Source organism: Lepidochelys kempii, chromosome 7 (assembly GCF_965140265.1).
Source record: "Lepidochelys kempii isolate rLepKem1 chromosome 7, rLepKem1.hap2, whole genome shotgun sequence".
Classification (NCBI taxonomy): domain Eukaryota; kingdom Metazoa; phylum Chordata; order Testudines; family Cheloniidae; genus Lepidochelys; species Lepidochelys kempii.
This window is the reverse complement of record NC_133262.1, coordinates 28,127,663-28,148,625: the sequence shown is the minus strand read 5'-3', so window position 1 is coordinate 28,148,625 and position 20,963 is coordinate 28,127,663. Positions and strand designations below refer to the sequence as shown.

Below are 20,963 nucleotides of genomic sequence, written 5' to 3'. Positions count from 1 at the left end.
TGACTAACCTAAATAAATGTCATCTGCAAGTTTTGTCCCCTACCCTCCCGATCATTTTCCACTTGAATAATAAATATAGTAAACACCAGTCCTATTAGGGAACATTGATATTCCCCAATTTTTTGCCATGTTTAAAACTGATAATTCATTCCTGCTCTTTGCTTTGATTTTTAACTAGTTTCTTTACTTCTTACCTACTTTCCTTAATTGCCTCTGGTGAGGGACTTTATTAGAAGCTCTTAGGAAGTCCAAATAAATTATATCAACTGGATGCTTTCCTTAATCCACTGGTTTTTTTAATGAAGAATTCTACTAACGTGCCATAATTTTTTCTGTACAGAAGCCAGGACTGTCTTATCCCTATACTATCACATTAATCTAGGTATTTTATAACCCTAAATATTTCAACCAGTTTAACTCACATTTAAGTAAAGGTCACTAGTCTGGAATTCCAAGGATAAGTCTTGAAACCTTTTTTTTTTAAATAGGCACATTTTACTACCCTCCAGTCTTCTGATATAGTACCTATTTTTTGTTAGCTCCATAATTCCTCACTCAGAACTATTTGCTTATCAGGTCCTGGTAATTTTTTGCTGCTCATCTCAGTTTGCTGAGCACCTTCTAACCCCTTAGTTTTAGACAGCATCTCATCTTTATTATCTGAAAAGAGTAGGTATCTCCCCAACATCCTCTGTAGTGAAGAATGAAGCAAAGAAACCATTTAACGTCTCTGCAATGGCCTTGTTCTCCTCAAATGCTCCCTCTTAGCTCTCTGGTAGTTCAGCAAACCCACCCATTTTCATGTAATCTTCCTGCTTCAGCTATACTGAGAGTTTCTTTAGCTAATTTCCCTCTTAGATCTCCTAGTTTCCATCCCACACTTCACCTACTAGAATTATGCTTCTAAAATACAGAGAAACAAAATTGGGGGTATAGTCCTTACTAAACTGAACATCTTTGGTCTTAGCTGGAGATTATACCACTTCACAAATACCTAGACTAGCTCTTGGATACACTATGTTTTATTACACTTCCTCTCACCTTTGCTTTAAAAGTTCAGCACACTATGTTCAGCACACTATGTTTTATTACACTTCCTCTCACCTTTGCTTTAAAAGTCATGGCAATGAATTGGAAATAAAGACTCCACCCATTGTCAGGGAGAAGTTTAAACCACATCCTCAAAATGAGAAACTCCATTAGCCATAAAAATAGTTCTGTACCACTGAATTCTGAAACTAACATTGCAGTTTTCAGAGTGAGGACAGAGCTTTACATTAAATGGCACAAAACTGTTTACAGCACTGTTACAGAAAGGTGACTGAGACACAATGGAACGTGTACTGTCTTGTACTAGTAAAAACCAGACAAAACTAGTTTTGTCAATCTACTTTCAGCATTGGTTCATGGGGACACATTGACTTATTTGCCAACCAGTGTCAGCAGTTTCCTAGTAGACAGGGTTTGGAGTCAAAATGAGGGTTGATTTAGTGATTGACTTGCATAATCTAATCTTTTAAAAATGAACCTTCTGGAATAAATCTTTTTTTTACAAGTGCATAACTCCTCCATACCTAGTTTAGGAACTCATTCAAATGTTGATTTTATTTGCTGCTAAAAATGTTTAAATTCAATATAGTATATATATATTTTTTATTGACAGATACAAAGAAAATGTTCTTCCATCATGCAGAGCTACAACAACCTGTTAAAGTACTGGTTATATATCCAAAAGAAGTGTGTTTTCAGCATACTGTCCTGGCTTTTGCTGAATTTCTGCACAAGCACTGTCAAAGTGATGTTATTATCGATATGTGGCAGAGAAGGAGAATTGCTGAACAAGGCCCAGTACAATGGCTTGCTATTCAGAAAGAAACTGCAGATAAGATAATTTTCCTCAGTTCAAGCTATATCATTACTGAATGTGATAGTGTTTGCTACAAAAGCATAGACAGCCACAAAGATAACTCTGAGTGTATGTTCACTCTTGCATTTAACCTCTTCTGCAGCGATATGAAAAATATGTCTTCTCTGCACAAATACATGGTGGTTTCTTTCAGTGAAATAAATTCAGAAGACACTCTCCCAAGTGCTCTGAACACCTGTCCAAAATATTGTCTCATGAAGGACATTGACATCTTTCGTAGAGATCTTTCTAGTTCACATAAGCAGGCCCATGGCACAAATACAAAATTAGTTTGTGGCTGGAGACCTAGCACCAAATGTATACAAACTGAGGAATACAATAGACAAGATCTCAGCAGCAGAAGAATATGATTTTGTAAGGCACTTGATGGATTTAAAATGAGTTTGCTTGGGTGAAATTAATTCTGGATAAAACATGCTTAACTGATTTTTGCCCTGATCCTGCAATTAAGAGGCTGAAAGTAAAGAGAAACCGAAGCTATAAAAGTCTACATAGGAGAGGTAACTACCCATTCATCAGTGTATTGTAAACTCCTTTATGTAAATTAGGAAGAAATATTTAAAGCTAGTCATTTAATTGTAAAGCTAGTTTTTAAAATTAAGGAAAAGAGTATAGAATGAAAAGCTAGGTATGGTCAGTTTGACATGGAATTGTCATTGTTACTATATTGTATTTGGAAAACAAAACAAACTTTTTAAAAATTAATGGTCCTATAGACTTTGGGGCATGATTTGGTCTTATGTTTAAAACACCGTCTAAAAAAGGAGAAAAATAGGTAAATTAAAACATGAGGGGAAAATATCTCGAATTACTTTCTGATGAGAGGAGAAAAATTACAATTTTCTATGTTTCATAAGATTATTTAAATGTATCTTGTGCATATGATAGCGGGTTTTCCCTTTATCTACTTACTGGATTTAATTGGACTAAAATTTAATGTCCTCCTCTGGACTGTTAATGCTATGTTAATAATTCTATACGATAAATTTGTGTCTGAATAAGTTTTGTAGTGTAAATAAAGGACTTAATACATCTATATAATGGTTATAGCAGTTCTCTTCCTGGAGTTCCTGACGCTCAAATGCTAAGGAAATTAAGTATATTTAAGAAGCAACACTTGTTTCCCACCTGACCGCAAGAAGGAAACAACTGGATAGGCCATTAATACCCATGTTTGGTTCATGAAATCATCTGCCACATGTACAAGTCAAGCCCCATTGATGATACTGATAACCATGTGGAATTATGAAACGTTTATTGTACAGAACCCATTTGAAGTCTATCAAATCAAATATGATCTCTGTAAATATGTACATTTTCTGTAATACGGTTCAGCTACCACATTTTAAAAAATTAAATAATTGTTTTATACAGTTAGATTTGTGGACCCTTTTTGTTACAGCAAAACTAGCAACAATATTTAACTTGGACAGACAAAGATACCAGATTGGGTATTCGTTGGTTATGCTTCAAGTACCTTGGGATGAAAAAAAGTCAGAGACAGACTGTCTTCAGCTGCCTGCAACAAATATACAGGAATGGCACACTGATATAGCTCGCTGCTTTTAGTTTAAGATTGCACTAATGTTTTAACATAAATGCATTTTCCAAGAGAATTTTCAGTGACAGGAAAATTAGCTCTTAAAAAGAACAAATTTTCTTCTGTTTTTAAAAAAGTAGATGCCTCTTTGGTAGTCACTAAAATTCTGGAAGTATCCCTATGAGGTTTATATTTATAGTCTAGAGTAGATTGCTACAACAGACAGGGTGGGATAAGTCACAACAGACAAAGCGCTAGCAGTGCAGGAATGGTCTGGGCATACTCCCCCATAATGCTGAATGTTGCCATCAACTAGTTGTGGGGTGGGATTAACAGTAGCAGGGTGGTACCACTGTGGGTGAGCTGGAGATTTCAAAATTGTCACTTCAGATAACTTTTTACAGTTAGTGTATGGCTTTTTTGCCTATCTAATGCAGTGGACAGTAATGAGAAGGATTTCAGTTTCATGATTTTCTTCATCCTTGTGTGAATAAGGGCTACCTATCAAAGGTGAGCTCCTGCTGCCTGTACTGTGATAGCACTGAACATTGTTGTGCTGGCTCAGATGCAGTGTTTTGGGGATATTTTAAGGGGGTAGGAGCCAAAAACTGTGTCAGTGATTTTGGATGTTGACAAGTCTTCCTGACAGTGAAAACATGCAAGAAAATAGGTGAAACACAGTTCAATTGTTATAGAGAAATGGTCTCTCTCTTTGAAGTTAGCACTGATTCTGGAAGAAAACACACCACTAGGAAGAGTAGCTGTAAGCTGCTACTCATTTTAGTAGTTATTAAACATTTAACAGGGATGATGATATGTATATCTTGTATTTATTTTGTTCCGTTTTTTTCATTAAACTTGTCCAATTAAAGTATTTGTAACCACCAGAAGTTTGTATATTTATATGACAAAAACTCTACATGGATTCTTTTCTAAAGAATAAAAGAAGTGTGAGAAGTAACATTGCATTAAATAAAATTCATGAAGATCATACAGAAGGAAAAAGCTGTGTTAAGATACTTACTTTGTTCCTCAACGGTACTTAATTTCACTTTTTCACAGGGTTCTGATCTTAATGGTTTAAAATGTTTAAGAAGAGGAGTCATATCCATTACATTTTAAATCAATCCTATTAAGAGGCACTGCAATTTTCCTTTAAAAGCTTCCAGACTAGACTTACTGCTTCTAAAGTTAAGACCAAATCATTCAGTATAATGTTACTTATTTACAAATGCATGTCTGTCTGTATGCCACTTTAGTATTTTATACACTAAGTTTGACTTGTGCCCCAACTGTTTATAATTTATTTGGATAAAGCAGGAGCACCCATATGCACAGAAATCTGTATGTAAAAAGCCAAAAACTTGGGATTTTTAAAGGTGCCCATGCATTTTAGGCACTTACTTCCCTTTTGACTCAATAGGATTTTGGCACCTAATTCAGGCTCTTCTGAAAAACCTCAGCCAAAAACTAGCATATTTAAAAAAAAAAAAGTCTCAAACCACAAGCAGGGGAAATGAGCTTTCTTCGGACAACAGGACAATTTTGAAAAGTAATATTCAGTTAATTGAGGTTCCACTATAATCTCGTTAGATTACCACACAAATGCAGCTCTCTCACGTAACATCCGGACACCAAAGCGTTGCCATTCTCGCTGATAGATCCATAGCTCCTGTGTTGTATCCAGGCAGGCCAAAACTGCACCTCCTTTCCATGCAATCAAGCGTGGATCCATATCCTAAAATTAAGAACAAGGATTGCACAAAAATTACGGATCTGATTTTCAGAGGTACTAAATACGGCCAGCTCCCATTTAATGTAATGGAAGTTCACTCAGCACCTTTGAAAAATCAGGCCAACAATTTCCCCAAATGTTTTTATGTGATAAACCTAAATATTTTCACCATGTTTAATTTATTAAGGAACTTGGAAGTCACTGATTTTACAGGTGTCAACAAGGAAAATCAACCCTCGCTAGTAAAACTAATGAAAAAGGGAATACTTAGAGTTTGTTTTAGAAATTTAGCTGATTAATGCCAAATATTATTTACACACAATACTATGCATCCTCTTATATTTCTTACTCTTCCTTCTTTGCTAATGTTAACTTATGTTACTGACAAGCAGACAGGATTAGTTATCTTTTACCGTATTTCTCATGGCCACTCCAAGTCCCTTTTCCTAAAACTAACTGTACTAGCTGTTGGTTATGTTTCTTATTCTGAAAGAAGCAATTAGCACTAATCTATCAATTGTAAGGCTACTATAACTAACCATTCTACCTCCAGATACATATATCTGTAGTGGTAGCTCATAGTATAGTGATCTGAAAAACAATCTGATCTCAGGTCTCCCATAAGGAATGTAACTAAACTGTGATAGTTCTGAAATAATAGATTTTTAAACCTTTAGATTCCAAATAGTCTATGAATAGTTCATTAATTCAGCTTCATTAACATCATACCTTAGGTCTTGTAATGACTTCTACATTTTCAACAACTCTTCTGAAAGAAGGAGGCATTTTGTTGAGAATTCGGTGCTGAAGAAATTCCTGAGCTTTATGAAACATCAGACCTCCTCCCACTACTAGGATAGAACTATACATCTTCTTTTTGGTATCATCAGATGCTGGAATGATATGATATATAATTTTAAATAAAAATAAATGAATCGCTAATACTACCTAAACTTGGATTATGAAGAACTGCATAAAAGTCAAAGTAGTTAGGATGAGTGAAAGTTATTGCAGAAGCAGACATTTCTCAGTTATTAAAAGCATGAAGATATTTAACAAAAATGGGCTTTCATAAAGCACTGGAAATGAGAGACCGTACAGCACTTTATTTTCTAGAAGACATGACTAGACTAGATGGATGAATTCTTTATTTTCTAGACAACAGAGCTAAAGTAGAGAATTCTAGTTTCTGTAAGGTAATGAAAGATGTTGGAATTTGATATGAATCCTGACCAAGTGATTGGGCTCTAATGACAGTATTATGCAAATATAGTTCTTACCACAGCAGTCAATACTATGAAGAATGGCTTTGTCAAGGCCTAGTGCTTTGCCTTCAAACTGGGATATAGCGGTTTTCCTGGACATGTGTGCTGCTAGGAGTTCCTCAGATTCATTTCCAGCTATTATACAATCACTCTGAGAGGATCCCAGTTCCACTTCTTGTGGATACATCCTCTCTGAAATGTCTGAGGACTGGCCACGCAAGTCTCCCTCAAATCCACCAGGCTTGGACATGGACTTCCTATCAGCTGTAGCTTTTGCAGACTTAAAAACAAAATAATAAACTGGTAAGTTAATTTTATTAATTAAAAAAATTCATTTCAAATCCTCGCAGGTTGTTTTGGCATAGAACAGCGTTCTAATGACAAATAATATAGCACTAATTGTTCTTTTGATTCTCTTTAGCTTGCTGAAAAGAACTGTTGAATGTTGCATTTCCACCCCATACAAATATTATTCTAAACCACGACTTTTAAAAAAAATAATTTTCGAAGTCCATCAAACATTTCAAATGGGTATCATAGCATAAAGTCATAACGTAGTTTCCACAAATACAGAAGTTTTATCTATGGGCTTGTCTACACATAGTTAAAACAGTAATAACCCCTTAGTGTGGATACAGTTATACTTGTATAAGAGGTGCTTATATCAGTTTAATTTAGACCTGGTCTACACTAGAAAACTAGGTCGCTATGTGACATAGTTAAACAGACCTAAGGCCCCATGTAGACAGTGCCTGGTTGATGGATGAATTCTCCTGTTGACCTCGCTAACGCCTCTCAGGAAGGTGGATTACCTACACTGATGGGAGAACCCCTCCCGTTAGCGTAGATAGTGTCTATACTGCAGTGCTGCTGCTATGCCGCTGTAGCGTTTCAAGTGTAGACAAGCCATTATTCTCACTACATTTTCTAAACCCATATAGTTTTAACAGTACAAAAACTCTGTAGATTCGCCTTAAATTGAATCAAAATCCTATACATTTGCCTGTTACAAATCAGTTAATTTTTTTTAGCCCATAAGTTTTATAGTAGTTAAAGGATTTGTGTACATTTTTAATTATTCCCATTACTTAATATTTATGAAGTGCTCCAAGTGCTGTATAATTATTTAAAATTATTTATAATTCACTGTAAACAGGTTTTTTTAATAAGTCTTTGTGAAAAAAAAATGCTAATTATGAGAGATTTCATTTACTACAAAAACGTGCTGAATGTCTCCACTACTCAGGCCAAGAGTGACATTTAGCACATAATTACAAAATTAACCTTCTACAATTATTACAAAGCATGCTAAAGGTGCTGCCTTTCAGATGAGATGAGGCAGAGATCCTGACTAGGTGTAGTTGGTGAAAACTCCATGGCAATTTCTGCAAAACTGTGTTAGCTTCAGTGTTCTGGGTAAATTCTAAGATGGGCGATTACATTTTGGCCTATGTAAACTGCCTCTGTTGTTTCTAGTGGACAAGTTATTCTTCACTTCCCTGCCTAAAACCTGTTCTTTAATGCTTTGGACACAGAACAGCTGCCATCTCTCAGCTTAAGAGATGGCTGCTTTTCAATGGTGAGTGAAACACACACAGGTAGTAATTATGTTTATTCCCCTCTCTTCCTCCCCCCCCCCCCCCCCACGCACTGTTCCTCAGATGTTCTTGTCAACTGCTGGAAATGGCCCACCTTGATTATCACTACAAAAGGTTTTTTCTCCCCAGCTCTCCTGCTGGTTATTGCTCACCTTACCTGATCACTCTCGTTACAGTGTGTATGGTAACACCCATTGTTTCATGTTCTCTATGTATATAAATCTCCCCACTGTATTTTCCACTGAATGCATCCAATGAAGTGAGCTGTAGCTCACGAAAGCTTATGCTCAAATAAGTTTGTTAGTCTCTAAGGTGCCACAAGTACTCCTTTTCTTTTTTCTAGGTAAACGGTAGTTTTCTGTGAAAACTAAACATTAACACACCTGCTCTTGTTTACTTTGGGTAGCTAATAGATAATGTTCATCATGAGGATCCTCTGGGTCACCTTGTGACCTGTGTTGCAAAGATGTCATTTTCTGCCCAACAATTCCAAAAGTTGCTGGATAAAACAGAGCCATCGGAGCCTGGGTAGTAAAAGATAAAAAAGTTTAATACAATCTTCTGTTTAAACAAATATTTTTGAAGTTCAATGTTTGTCCATTAACAGATATTCTTTTTAAAATAAAGCCTAATAATTTTTTACTGAATTTACAATTGTAAAGTGTCTCATGCCTCAGAATCAGATTACTACTTTGTTTCAAATAGCCTTTTAACAGGGAGAAGTAACTGAGTTTTCTTTAAAAAATGAAGTTGTAAACCATTAAAGAAAACCCCACGCACATTATATATATGTTAAATGGTATCAGACTGTCAACTAGTGTTCATCAGCATTACAAGTGTATTACAAAAAGTCATAGTAGTGAGAGAGAAAAAAAACGTATATATCAGCATTCATCAAGTATAGGATGCAGGACCACAGATAGGAGGCATGTCAGATACTTAATTGGTATTAGCCACAAGACAGAGAGGTAATGAGGTGGTCACCATGATGTATTAGAGATGCTCCTATCTACAGCAAATTGATTTTAACAGCTTTTAACAAAGTGCCCTTAAGTACGGGTAAAGCATACAACCTCTGTAGGGTACATCCACTAAAATGTGAGGCAGCTTAGTAAGGCATTCCATGGAGTACTGGGCAATGGGGCATATGCTGTGGGAGGGTAGTGACAGATATGCATCCTCCGTACATTTTTGCCAGAAGCTGGGTATGGGCATCAGGGGATGGATCGCTTGGTGATTACCTGTTCTGTTCATTCCCTCTGGGGCACCTGGCATTGGCCACTGTCAGAAGACAGCATGCTAGGTTAGATGGACCATTGGTCTGACCCAGTATGGCCATTCTTAAAGTGGCCTCTTAAACACGGCCTCTTAAACACCTCTTTTCTCTTGCAAGACTTAGTGTTTCCCCCTCTCGTGATGGTGGGCCTGGGGTAATCAGCCCCACTCAGCCAGGGTTTGTCATCCCCCTTCTACGCTCCCTTGATCATATTTTCAGGATAGGTCTGAGAGTCGGCCTAAGGGGTGATCCTCCACCAAACAAAAGGAAACAGTCTCCTGAACAAAAACCCCAGAGGGGTACCTTTCGCTGCCCCCCTCGCTGGGGCAAGGGATCATCTGGTTGGTTACCCTGGGGTGTCAGTCCTTCCCCTACCAGGCATTCAGGTTTGGCTGTTTCCCCTATGGGAAGGAACACAGCCTCTCACCCTGGAATAGCCTATTCCCCTGCTGCCACTGGGTGTGTGTGTGTCCTCCTTTGCTCTCCCCAGAGGAGGGGTTTTTAAAGGCCTCAGACCGTGTTTAAGTGGATTCAGGTGTCCCTAATTTGACCTGAGGTAACCCCTTCTCGGTTTATAGGAAAAAGGGCCTTTAACATTCTAGGGCTAATATAGCGACCTTTAAGTACCCTCTTGCAGCCATCCAGACTTTGACTTCATCACAAGGTTCTACTGTTGTGCACACACATTTTGAATTTACCTGTAGTTTTTCATCCCCTAAACGGAACTGGTATAATAAGGCTGGAGAGTCTGGATGACGAATCTGAAACTCATGGTCTTGCAATCCAGAAATATCCTATTTTTAATAGAATATGGCAAGAAGGTAATCAATTCTGTACAGTCTAAGATTCCTGTCTCAAAGCTTTTTACTTGTATTCATCAAGACAAACAAATAATGAAACTCACTTATGAATCTGAATTTTGTTTGTATTTCCTGTTTTCCAAAGCCTTTGTCCTGCAACAGGGTCTGCTAATGCAGCCTTTTCTGCATGCAGATTCCCACTGAAGTCAACATGGCTGTGCTTGGGTAGTGGAATACATGTTAGCAGATCCTGTTGTAGGACCGAGGCCTAAAATGGGAACTACGTGACTCAACAACCCAGAGGATTAACTGAACCACACGGAAGGAACTCAGCAAGAAACTTGCTGTGGGGGGGAGACCTCAATACTGATGCAAAAATTGTATTAATAAAATTTTAACTTATTTTTAATTAGGACATTACAAACTTGTTTGCACCTTTACTGAAAATTAAGACATAGCTTCAAGTACGTCATAGCCAGGATGTTTGGAAACATAACAATGAATATGTTTAGTTAGTTATGTTACAAAATATTAAAGCTAATCAAAGACATTCCAAAAGGTTTCTGCTTCCATCTCTCAAGGACAAGCAAATATCAAAACGACAAACCATGTCAGACATGCATGTTTTAAGTACAGGCCAAAGTGTGAAAAAAGAATGTAGTGTGTGTTATCAGAGCCATAAATCTAAATTGTAAAGTGGCTATACCAACACCTTCTTTTCAAAGGAAAATCTCTGCTTGTGTTTTTGAACTCCAGGAAAAACATGTGGAGTTGGAAGTATTTTAAACTTTTGTTGATTTCTTAAATGTTGAAATGGCAAACACCTTTAGAGATGTATGTGCGCAAATATTTTGTATTTAAATGCAAGAGTTCATGTACTAACTGCCTGGTATCATGGTTATAGGAAAATGAAATGTTTTATGCACAAATATAGCAAGGTCATTTGATGCTACAACTGGATACTAACATTAGAAGCCTTTTAAGTATACTTTATACCAGAGGTCCCCAACTTGGTGCCCGTGGGTGCAATGGCACCCACCAGGGAAGTTGTGTGCGCCTGCAGGACACCATGCCACCGAAATGCCGCCGCTGAGCGCGGCCACCTGAGAACCGCCTGCCAAAATGCCGCCGAGAAGCGTTGCCATTTCTCGGTGGCATTTCAGCGGCAAGGCTTCTTTCTGTTGCCACTTCTTGGCGGCGGGGTGTTTGGTGCCCACCACAGTCTGTTGGGAATAGGAATGTGCTATTCCCACAGATAGGTTGGGGACCACTGCTTTATACTAACGGGGAATTAATTAATTAATTACTAATAATGCACAAGCAAATCCTCACCCAACTCAGGAAGACAAGATAATCATTGTTCCAAAAACTGTCATGTAGAATCAACAACTTAAGCTTAAGACTTTTTCCCCACCTGGTCTAAATGACAAAATGTCTCTTTTAAGTGCTGAAGGAGAAGGCAGTCCATTTTATTAGCTAACTGGCAATCCCTGTAAGGAAACCCAGCTCGCTGCATAAGCCAGTAAAAACACCTTGATACATCAGACCCACCATATGCAAGGCACAACCTAAAACAAAGAGAAAGTAACAGATGAACATTAGTTTATTCATCGAGCCCAGAGCTAACATTATGTATCAGCCTAAAAATGAACATGTACAATATTGTGCTCACGACTTCCACATAGTTTACATGGCACATAGGGCCAGCTCCTGCTCTCTTTACAGGAACAAAAACTCTCCAATATGGATCATATAGTAGAACGGGATGTTCCTGTTGTGAAAGTCATAAGTATTAAACCAAAAAACAATTAACTACATTAATACAGTGTTGCCCTTATGTATATCTACTAATAAATCCTTCTTAAAAACAAGTAATGTAAGATAAATCATCTGCACCCCACCCTCATTAGTGGTTTTGAAGTAATTTTGCTCATAAAGAAAAAGTTACCGGGTGTTACGGTGTGAAACGCCATCCTCTACACAGCAAACGCTTGTCTTCTGATCCCCTACATCTACTATACACGCACTACCTAAGCCACTTCCAAAAGTAGCACAGACAGACTCCTGATGGACCACTATACCTAAAAATATGAGAGGAAGATTAAGTCTGGTTTTAAACCAAGCTCCAGACATTTAAAGTAAACTTAATTTCAGTAAGCTACAATCTTTGCCTAAGCAGTTTTCTCACCTACACTCAGATTCCAGAGACTTCAGCCCTCTTACCTGAAAGACCAAAGTTCTGTGATTTCACGAACTCTGGCCCCTTCACTCCCTCAAGTGATGGATGCTAAAATGGCTTTCTGTCCTTGCTTATATTTTCCAAAATTCAATGACCTTGCTTCAGGAGGAAAGAAGCTGTGCTGGGGACTCAGCTTGCTGTGTCCACCAGGGAGCTGTTCATTTTTGCAGTCTTTTCCTCTCATTGTGAGAGTTAAAAGGCTACCTAACCCACTTGCTAATTTGATGGCTATGTTTATCTTGTATGTAAACGTACCTTCCTTGTCCCTTCCTGAGGATCAGGCTGGTCAGACATACCTTTGTTTAAGACATACCAAATACGCATTCCTTTGTTTAAGACTGACAAGATTTATGCATTGCTTGCCAAACACATTTTAAGAACATAATTCTAGAGTGTATTTAACAACTCTTACAACCAGCATGTTACCAGTTTGCATACACCTCACATGAGGGGGGCAGGATAGCTCAGCAGTTTGAGCACTGGCCAGCTAAACCCAGGGTTGTGAGTTCAATCCTTGAGGCGGCCATGTAGGGATCTGGGACAAAAATTAGGGATTGGTCCTGCTTTGAGCAGGGGCTTGGACTAGATGACCTCCTGAGGTCCCTTCCAACTCTGATATTCTATGATTCTATGACACCTTTTAGACACAGATTATGATAACAGTGAGTTGGTATATACAGAGTATGTCAGACCTGACAAGAGTTGCTGACACAAAGTAAAAAGAAAAGGAGTACTTGTGGCACTTTAGAGACTAACCAATTTATTTGAGCATAAGCTTTCGTGACGAATACAGACTAACACGGCTGCTACTCTGAAACCTGACAAAGTAGTGAGCCACTAATGGGCCTCTTTGTCACACAGGGAAGACATTTTTCTTGCATTTTTGATTTTAATCTGATCATTTCCTTTTTAACTTTTGAGTAAGTTCTTTAAATGGATAGACAAGGTTTGATACCATGCTTCTGTGCATCCCCTTCAATGCACTTTCAACCCTCACAAATGCATTCTTCATGTTTACATCCCAGCCATACACTTTCACTTGAAGAGTACTAAACAAAGACTCCATTCAAATCCCCTTCTTCTGAACTCTGAAGGAAGAGAATTGCTCATTTTAGGCAAGTAGTTTGTAGAACAATAGGTAAGGACAAATTTTAAGGTTTCAGAGTAACAGCCGTGTTAGTCTGTATTCGCAAAAAGAAAAGGAGTACTTGTGGCACACAAGTACTCCTTTTCTTTTGACTAATTTTAAATGTAGGTCTTTTAAATAGAAGACACGGAGTTTAGTAGTTACATTCAGTAATTAGTTCATCTTAACACTGAATTAATGTTTAGGAAATGGCGCCCTCAAGTGGAGCTGATAATATTTTAACTTCTATAAATTTCCAGTATTTCATACTCATGCACCCTCATGTACACTGTGTAATCCGTCAGACTTAGCCAAACAAAAACTAAAAAGGAGGCTTTATTTTTTTTAAACTTTGTCATCAAACAGACTTAGAGGAACAGGAGGAAAGTTTAGAAGAATTGAATAAATGTCTTTCCCAGCCTCTTGTATGTTGTTACTTTTTCCTGTATGCACAGCAATGTAGACATAAGCCTTTATTGTCAAAGAACAAACATTTTTTCTTTCCACATACCATTAAACATGTAGTATTCTCCTCATTAGGGTATGCACCCCTAAGAGTAAGACCTTCCAACCAAAAACTACAGGTATGAGCTATAAAACAGCTATAAATTGAGGAAGGGACCTAATTGGCTATTTCATCTTAAAAAAAAGCAACAAATCAATTTCATTCATATACATGTATTAAGACGCTCTGTCTTTTGCAGGTTGTTTCCCTTCCACCTATTTAAATCCCTTCCTTTTATCTTATGAATTTTCTTTATCGGCTACAGAAAAGGCTAAGCAAGTTCATACTACTGGTGTCTAGCAAGGAAGAGGAAACTATTTGTTGCTGTGAGAATGCTCAACAATAAAGGATATTAAACATAAAAGGCTCACAAGGGTAGATATGCTCTAATGGCTTGCAATTAACCTCATGTTATCATTTAGTATGTAAATTATTGTAAATCTTATTTGTTTCCACTTTCTAAGCCTCTCTTTTGAGCTTTCAAATCTGTTTAAGAGCTTTAAGTGCCTAACACAGAAGTGGACTTTCTGGCTCCTGCAAGTACTGTTTGATAAGTTTAAACTTAAGCACTCTGTTCATACATCAAGTTACACTGCCAGTGCTATGGTGACTCTCTAAACAAAACACAATATGACACAAAGTCAGTCTTGGACTTTCAAAAAAAAAAAATCATTACATTACATGGAAAGTTTGTTAGCTTTATGAACTGGAAGGGAATTACATTTCCTTATTTCCTATAAAAAGAAGGGACTTTCAAACTAGGGGGAAAAAACATTGAACAGAAAACAATTCAACAGTTCAAAAATTAATGTACTTCACTCTGTAAGTATTTAAAAAAAAAAATCTTCTCCTGCTTCGAGTGTAAATATTTAGGTCATCCAGATACTCCTTTTGTACGATCCATCAATGAAAAGGAGAATAACACCTTGCATTTATATAGACCCTTTTTTTCAAACCTTGAAGGATCTCAGCATTCTTTGCACGGACACTTAAACCCATCACTAAAATGCAACAGTAATAAGAAGGCAACGAGGCTTCAGACATCAGTCTGTTACCATGCAAGATACCGATGCTGCCTGGGTTACGCAAGACCCGATTTATGCAAATTCGCACTTACGGAAAATGTTCCATAAGTGAGAAATAGGATTTTTGAGTTGCGGAAATTTTTGCGTAACGTACAGGTATACATTTCCGACTTATGCAAAATTCAAGTTATGCAAGGCTTTCCGGAATGGAACGATTGTGTAAGTTGGGGGGCGTCTGTATCCCATTTCAAGAGCTGCTTTATGATTTACTTTGTGTAAGTTGGTCGGGAGCAAGCCTCACCTGAAGTGATAAGTTTGGTCTTTTAAGAAGTAAACGAAGAGCATGAGTAACTTGCCATAATGCTGGCTTACTAGTTAGCCCTGCCAAAAGAGACAAGAGTTGCAATAGTGACTGGCAAGAGGCAAGGGGTGCCAGTCTCAGAATAGAAAGTGGGTCTGGCTCAGAAATCAGATGCCTTTAAAAAAAAATCTTTAAGCTATACAAATGAATATTAAATGCTCACTTATTCACTTTTACCTGAAAAGCCCATCTTCATTAGGATCATATGTACCAGTTCTTTCACATGCTGTTTATTATAGATGTCTGGTATTAGTAAAATGCATCTGTAATACTGAAGACAAAAGCAAATTACGGGCAGCTTTCAAATCAATGTAGAGTTCAGAACAATTCCTTTATATATGCTAGAATGCTAGATGCCCCATGGTACGCTACTGAAAAAATACAGATGTAAAGGCACTGAGAAGAAGCAGAACGACTGGAGAGAGCGTGGTAATGTAAAAAAACATTTATTTTCATCATTTAAAAATTCAGTTCAATGTGGTATCAAATGTCTGTATTTACAGGAGCTTAAGAAATGTTTAAAAACATTTCATGCAATAGACATGGCAGACACAAGAAAAGCTACCTGCTCAATAAGAAAAATTAAGCAGGTTTAGCCTGGGTGTGCTGTTAGTGGCCTGTGATATGCAGGTCAGGGTAGATGATCTGGTGTTTCCTTCTGGCCTTAGACTCTGATTCTAGACCTCAGTCCCTTAAAAACTCTAATCAGCCTATGAAGACAGAACAATGAAGTGAAATATTTTATGAATTTGAATGTTCAAAGACTATCCAACTTACTTTTAAAGTTTCAGTACCAAATGCTGCTCTCAGATAAGTGCACACAACTCCAAGTAAAATCCATGGGAGCAATGCATGCTGGGGGACAAAATTTACTGAAAGATTGAGAGGCAACACGGTCAGCGACAAGAGTAAGATAGGTGGCTCTTCAGTTGACACCCCCTGGAACCCTCCAGACAATGCAAGAGATGGAGCTAAAATAAGAGGCTTCAGATGTGGGTGTAGTACAAACTTACTCAGCTGAACTGAAAGTCACCACGAGCTCACCTTTAAGTCTTTCAGTGGTATTTCCAAATATTTTTGTATTACGTGCGACCAGATAACTTCAAGATCTGCTAGTACTGCAGTAAGGGAGCCGCCAGGCCCTGGGTGAAGGTTTAACTGTCCTCTTCGGATAGGCCAGTGAATATTATAACAATCTAAAGGATTAACATATAGTGCCTGAAGAGAAAAGAGAAAGAAAGGTTAATAATTAACGCTAACAATTTGTTCTGTTCATTAGCAGATACAACAGATTGCACACACAGAGTGCACAATGTGGCCCTGATCCAGGATTGGGGCCCCTGTACACTACTGCAATATTTTTAAAAGTAACTTCTTCTCAAATGGAAAGGCCTTTCCAACTACAGCAATGGGAGCATGATTGGACAATCCAATATAGAATAGGAAAAAAATGGGTAAGTAGTTAAAGATCTGAAACTAGAAATCTGAATACGAGTAACAATAAAAATAACCCCATGGAGTGGTTGGTAACAAATTTCAAGTATTAAACCAGACCAGAGAGAAAAAAAGAGTGCTTAAAGAAAACAAACACTCTGAAGCACTGAAGTAATCAATAAACAAATTATGCGGCATATGGTGCCTTGTGCTGATCCAGTCACCGATTTCTTGCCTTTTCTGCATACTATACACAATGGGACAGTTTAATTTAGTCAATGAAGAAATGCTAATTTACACACTAGCTGAGGATTTGACCTATTGCTTTTATTAACATCTAACTAAAAAGTTTCTTGTGTTAATCATTGATGTTTTATTTGTATGAGGGAAAAACAATGGAGGAAAAGGATTCTTAAAAGAACTACAGTTTACTCTAATTAACAAATAAGCACTTTTTCCAGGTTAGGGAATTTTCATGTCATGCTAAATGACACTAAATGGTCATGTAGTCTCTTTGGGAGGATTTCCCCCCCCAGCTAGAGATTTCATCATTATCTACTGTTTGAATATTTAGGATAACTTGCCGTTTGATACATATTATATCAAATTGTGAATTTAAATATTTGCATTAAAGGACAATACCAGCACCTTGTTTCAAGGGGATAGTGAACTCCTACCTCTTCTCCTACCAGATACTCAGGATGATGGGATGTATTTGTCCATTTGTTCCCAGAGCTGTGATCTAGAATAGCCGGCCGCATCTGTCTATTGTATGATCGAGACTGTAATGTAAATTAAGTCATGCATTATTAGGAAATATTTTGCCAATCATCTTTTATGCATAAGTGGAAAAATATACTGAAGGCCCATTTTGAGAATGCACTTTCCTCTTCTGTATGGCCAAGGAACATCTGCTGCTTATTGTTGCATGAACTGCTCTTCTTTTACCCTTTAGAAGATATCAAATTGAACTACTGTATAACAGAACAATTTAACAAACTATTCTGAATGAGTTACCTGATCAGGTGACACTGGTATACGCCTTGCACCATTTGACATCTTTTTGGACCATATTGCTTGGTCCACCATTTTAAGGCCATTTTGTCTTTGCTCAGTACTTTCAGGTTTCTAAACAAAAAACAAACACATACAGCATAAAAAGCTCTCTTTCAAAATACAAGTAAAGTATACAACTCTGTATAATGAATACTAAAGCTGACAGTCAGTAAAATATGTGAGATCCCTACAGTGATTAAATGACAAGAGATGATGAGAATGCAAGTATGGTGACTGTACACTGACTTTTGGAAAACACACATTTGTTTCACGAGCCCTAACACACAACTTGAGTCAATTAGAGTCTTTCCATTAACTTTAATGGATACTGGACTGGGTCCAATTCCAGTGAGCTCGGTGACATTGTCTATTAAATGCCACAAATATAAAATGATAGGTGTAACATGTTTAAGTAATACTCTGTTCAGAAAATAAAATTTAAAAATATTTAAGATGCTAATTTGGTGAATTAATTTACATTAAAGACTCAAATTATAAACATTACTGTGTACATTTAAATTATTTAAACTAAATTTGCTTGTTCAATCATATTCTTAGAAAAGATTATACAGTGTAATGTATTAAATAAATTACAAACTTCATTTTGAATGAATATGCTGCAAATGAAGTCATCAGATTTTAACTTTATTCTACTCCAATCACCATTCCCAAAATATGAATGTAAAGTGTGATGGGAGCAAATAGGAAGATCTGTTAAAGAGCTTGTAATGTGTGCATATGATTCTTTCATTTAATGTGCTCAGAACAAGTAGAGGTGCTCAAACAGCATAAACTGTGCAATTCTGTTAACTTCAGTGGAATGGCACCTGCTTATACCAACAGTAACCTTGACCACCAGTAATAACAAGTTCACCTAAATGCCTATTAATATATTTTCTTTGTTGTTTAGTCACAATTTTTACTGAATTGTCTTTTCTTTCATTCTTTTGATATTAGTTTTAAACAACCATACTTTGGTGTTTCTTTGGAAAAGTATGTTTGAATTTAATGACATGGAAAATACGAAACCCACAATTCACAACCAAAAGTAAAATGAAAAAAATGGAAATAGTTTTAGCTGGCCTTGAATTGTTACAATTTCTAAAATTTAACATGGCACTTACATTGAGTCCATCTCTTAGGAGCCAACTATCTTTGTACACAGGCTGTCCTTGATGTTTCTGTCTTCTTGCAATGATATGGGGAGTACCAACAGGAAGTGTGTCAGTGGCTCTCCCAATTCTCAGAGTTGTTGATCCAGGATGTATCACAACAATGAAGTTGCTTTGTATTTGCTGGAAACATTGAAATACACAGTAGTATATTACATGCACGTCCATAAGTGTAGTCCACTTCTGCCTATAATTGCCTAATATCTTCTTGAGTTTACAGTCACTTCTCCCTGAGACACCACCCTCTACAAACAAAGTGCTACTAAACGTACATTATAAAGTAGTGCCTTTTATCCCAAAGGATTTCAAAGTGCTATATATACATACAAAACCACTGAAATGCAAGTCTGGGGTGGAAACAGACAGCCAGCAGGGATACTGACAAAATGCTTCACACTAGGAAAATTTTGTCTCCGGATGCCAAAGAGTGTGTAATGCAGGCAGATGCTAAACTTTTAATATCTCAAAACCACTCCACAACTGATGCTTATAACTGATGTTTGCTCCAGATTTAACCTGGATAAGTTCGGCAATGCCAACTGCACAGTTCTGAGGATGTCCCCAGCACATATTTTGAAGTACCCCATGTACCACAGAAAGAGAGAGGCCTGCCACGATCCCACAGGGGAGGGAAGTCTTTCTGAAGGGGAAAACAGTCAACTAGCGCAGCGTTCACCAGAGAGGGCAACAGGGAATCTCTTTGGATGCATAGGGCAGCCCTTTCCCTTCCCGTCTCAGGGGTCCTCCCTGCGGAGAAGGCGAGAGTGCAGCTGCCACGGGGAAGGAGGCACAAAGAGCCAGCACAAGGCGGAGCACCCGTGCGGCGGGGAAGGGGCAATGCGAGGAGGAAGGAGAGAGTTGCTCGTGCAGGAGGCGGGGGGCGCGCTGGGGGCAGCAAAGGCTCAGCAGCGAGAGCCGAGAGGAGAAAGGAACAGCCTGCCGGGGAGAGACGGAGGTGGCCAGACACCCGAGTGACGTGCAGTGTTGCAGTGACGTGCCTGAGAGAAGAAGGGGCTGGAGGGAACCCCGAGGGGAGATGGGGCGGGGGGAGGCGGCGACCTGCACCCCGAAAGAAGAGGGGGCTGGCAGACGAGGGGACCCGCGCCCCGAGGGGAGAGAGGGTTGGGGGGGAGGACCCGCGCCCCGAGGGCAGGGGGCTGGGGTGACCCGCGCTGGGGAAGTTGCCGCAGGGCGCTGGGCCGGGCGGTCTAAGCTGCCCGCCGGGGCTCACCTCCTGCAGGGACTCGGGCACGGCGGCGGGGACGATGGGCCGCTTGGCCCCGCGCTGCTCCCGCTCCTTGTCCCGCTCTTTGTCTTTCCCGTTCTCCGCTTCGCCTTTCTCGGCCTGGGTCATGGCCGCCCGCGCGGGTCCGGGTCCGGGTCCGGGTCCGGGTCCCCTCCCCGCCGGCCGCGCGACACCGAACGCGGAGACAGGCCGACCGGCAGCGCGCCCGGCGTGTCCCTGCGCCCGCTCCGGGGCCCGCGCGGCGCAGCGCTCCGCGTACGGCCCCTCCCCGCGTTCCCAGGGCAAAGTCAGGCCTGGCCCCTTGCTCCAGCCGCGGCTTAGGCCTCCCCTTCCCAGAGCACATACACCGCTGAGGGGCGGTACAGGCCCAAGGCAGCCACACCCTCCGACAAAGGCTCAGGTCCCTCCTGCAGCCCCAGGGGCCAGCGGTCACCGTCCCCCCTTTACTGAGTTGTCACAATAACAGCAATGATTATTCCCACCCTCATTCCCCCTTCCCCCAATTTACGATTTTGCAAGGGTCGAATATTTTGCAAGGGCGGATACTGTCACATTCCCACTGACCAGCCTGTCATCGCTTGGCATCTGTGTAAGCAGACTGTGCAATGCTTTACTGCAGCTTGAAGGCCAGAACAGCACTCTATGGGCAAAGGGGGGA

At 39.1% G+C, this 20,963-nt stretch overlaps 2 protein-coding genes across 9 annotated transcripts in view; one reads left to right on the top strand and one right to left on the bottom strand.

Moving 5' to 3' along the window:
• Positions 1 to 3,304, top strand: part of IL17RB (interleukin 17 receptor B) — a 39,184-nt gene extending 35,880 nt beyond the window's left edge. For all 6 annotated transcript variants that reach the window (XM_073351542.1, XM_073351543.1, XM_073351541.1 and 3 more), the window contains one exon: positions 1,664 to 3,304. In XM_073351542.1, the coding sequence (XP_073207643.1) occupies positions 1,664 to 2,277 (614 nt within the window). In that variant the 3' untranslated portion in view covers positions 2,278 to 3,304. The remainder of the gene's footprint in view (positions 1 to 1,663) is intronic.
• ACTR8 (actin related protein 8) overlaps positions 1 to 20,698 on the bottom strand; it is a 28,390-nt gene extending 7,692 nt beyond the window's left edge. Inside the window, exons 1-13 of one of the 3 annotated variants that reach the window (XM_073351533.1) lie at positions 20,291 to 20,696; positions 19,012 to 19,182; positions 17,849 to 17,959; positions 17,509 to 17,613; positions 16,442 to 16,615; positions 15,575 to 15,668; positions 12,090 to 12,222; positions 11,556 to 11,709; positions 10,040 to 10,135; positions 8,449 to 8,589; positions 6,483 to 6,747; positions 5,932 to 6,095; positions 5,066 to 5,205 (exon numbers count right to left, since the gene is read on the bottom strand). In XM_073351533.1, the coding sequence (XP_073207634.1) occupies positions 5,066 to 5,205; positions 5,932 to 6,095; positions 6,483 to 6,747; positions 8,449 to 8,589; positions 10,040 to 10,135; positions 11,556 to 11,709; positions 12,090 to 12,222; positions 15,575 to 15,668; positions 16,442 to 16,615; positions 17,509 to 17,613; positions 17,849 to 17,959; positions 19,012 to 19,182; positions 20,291 to 20,413 (1,871 nt within the window). In that variant the 5' untranslated portion in view covers positions 20,414 to 20,696. Of the gene's footprint in view, positions 1 to 307; positions 5,206 to 5,931; positions 6,096 to 6,482; positions 6,748 to 8,448; positions 8,590 to 10,039; positions 10,136 to 11,555; positions 11,710 to 12,089; positions 12,223 to 15,574; positions 15,669 to 16,441; positions 16,616 to 17,508; positions 17,614 to 17,848; positions 17,960 to 19,011; positions 19,183 to 20,290 lie in introns of those variants that run through there. The other 2 variants (XM_073351534.1, XM_073351535.1) reach the window with 2 other exon arrangements.
• Positions 20,699 to 20,963: the final 265 nt, after the last annotated feature.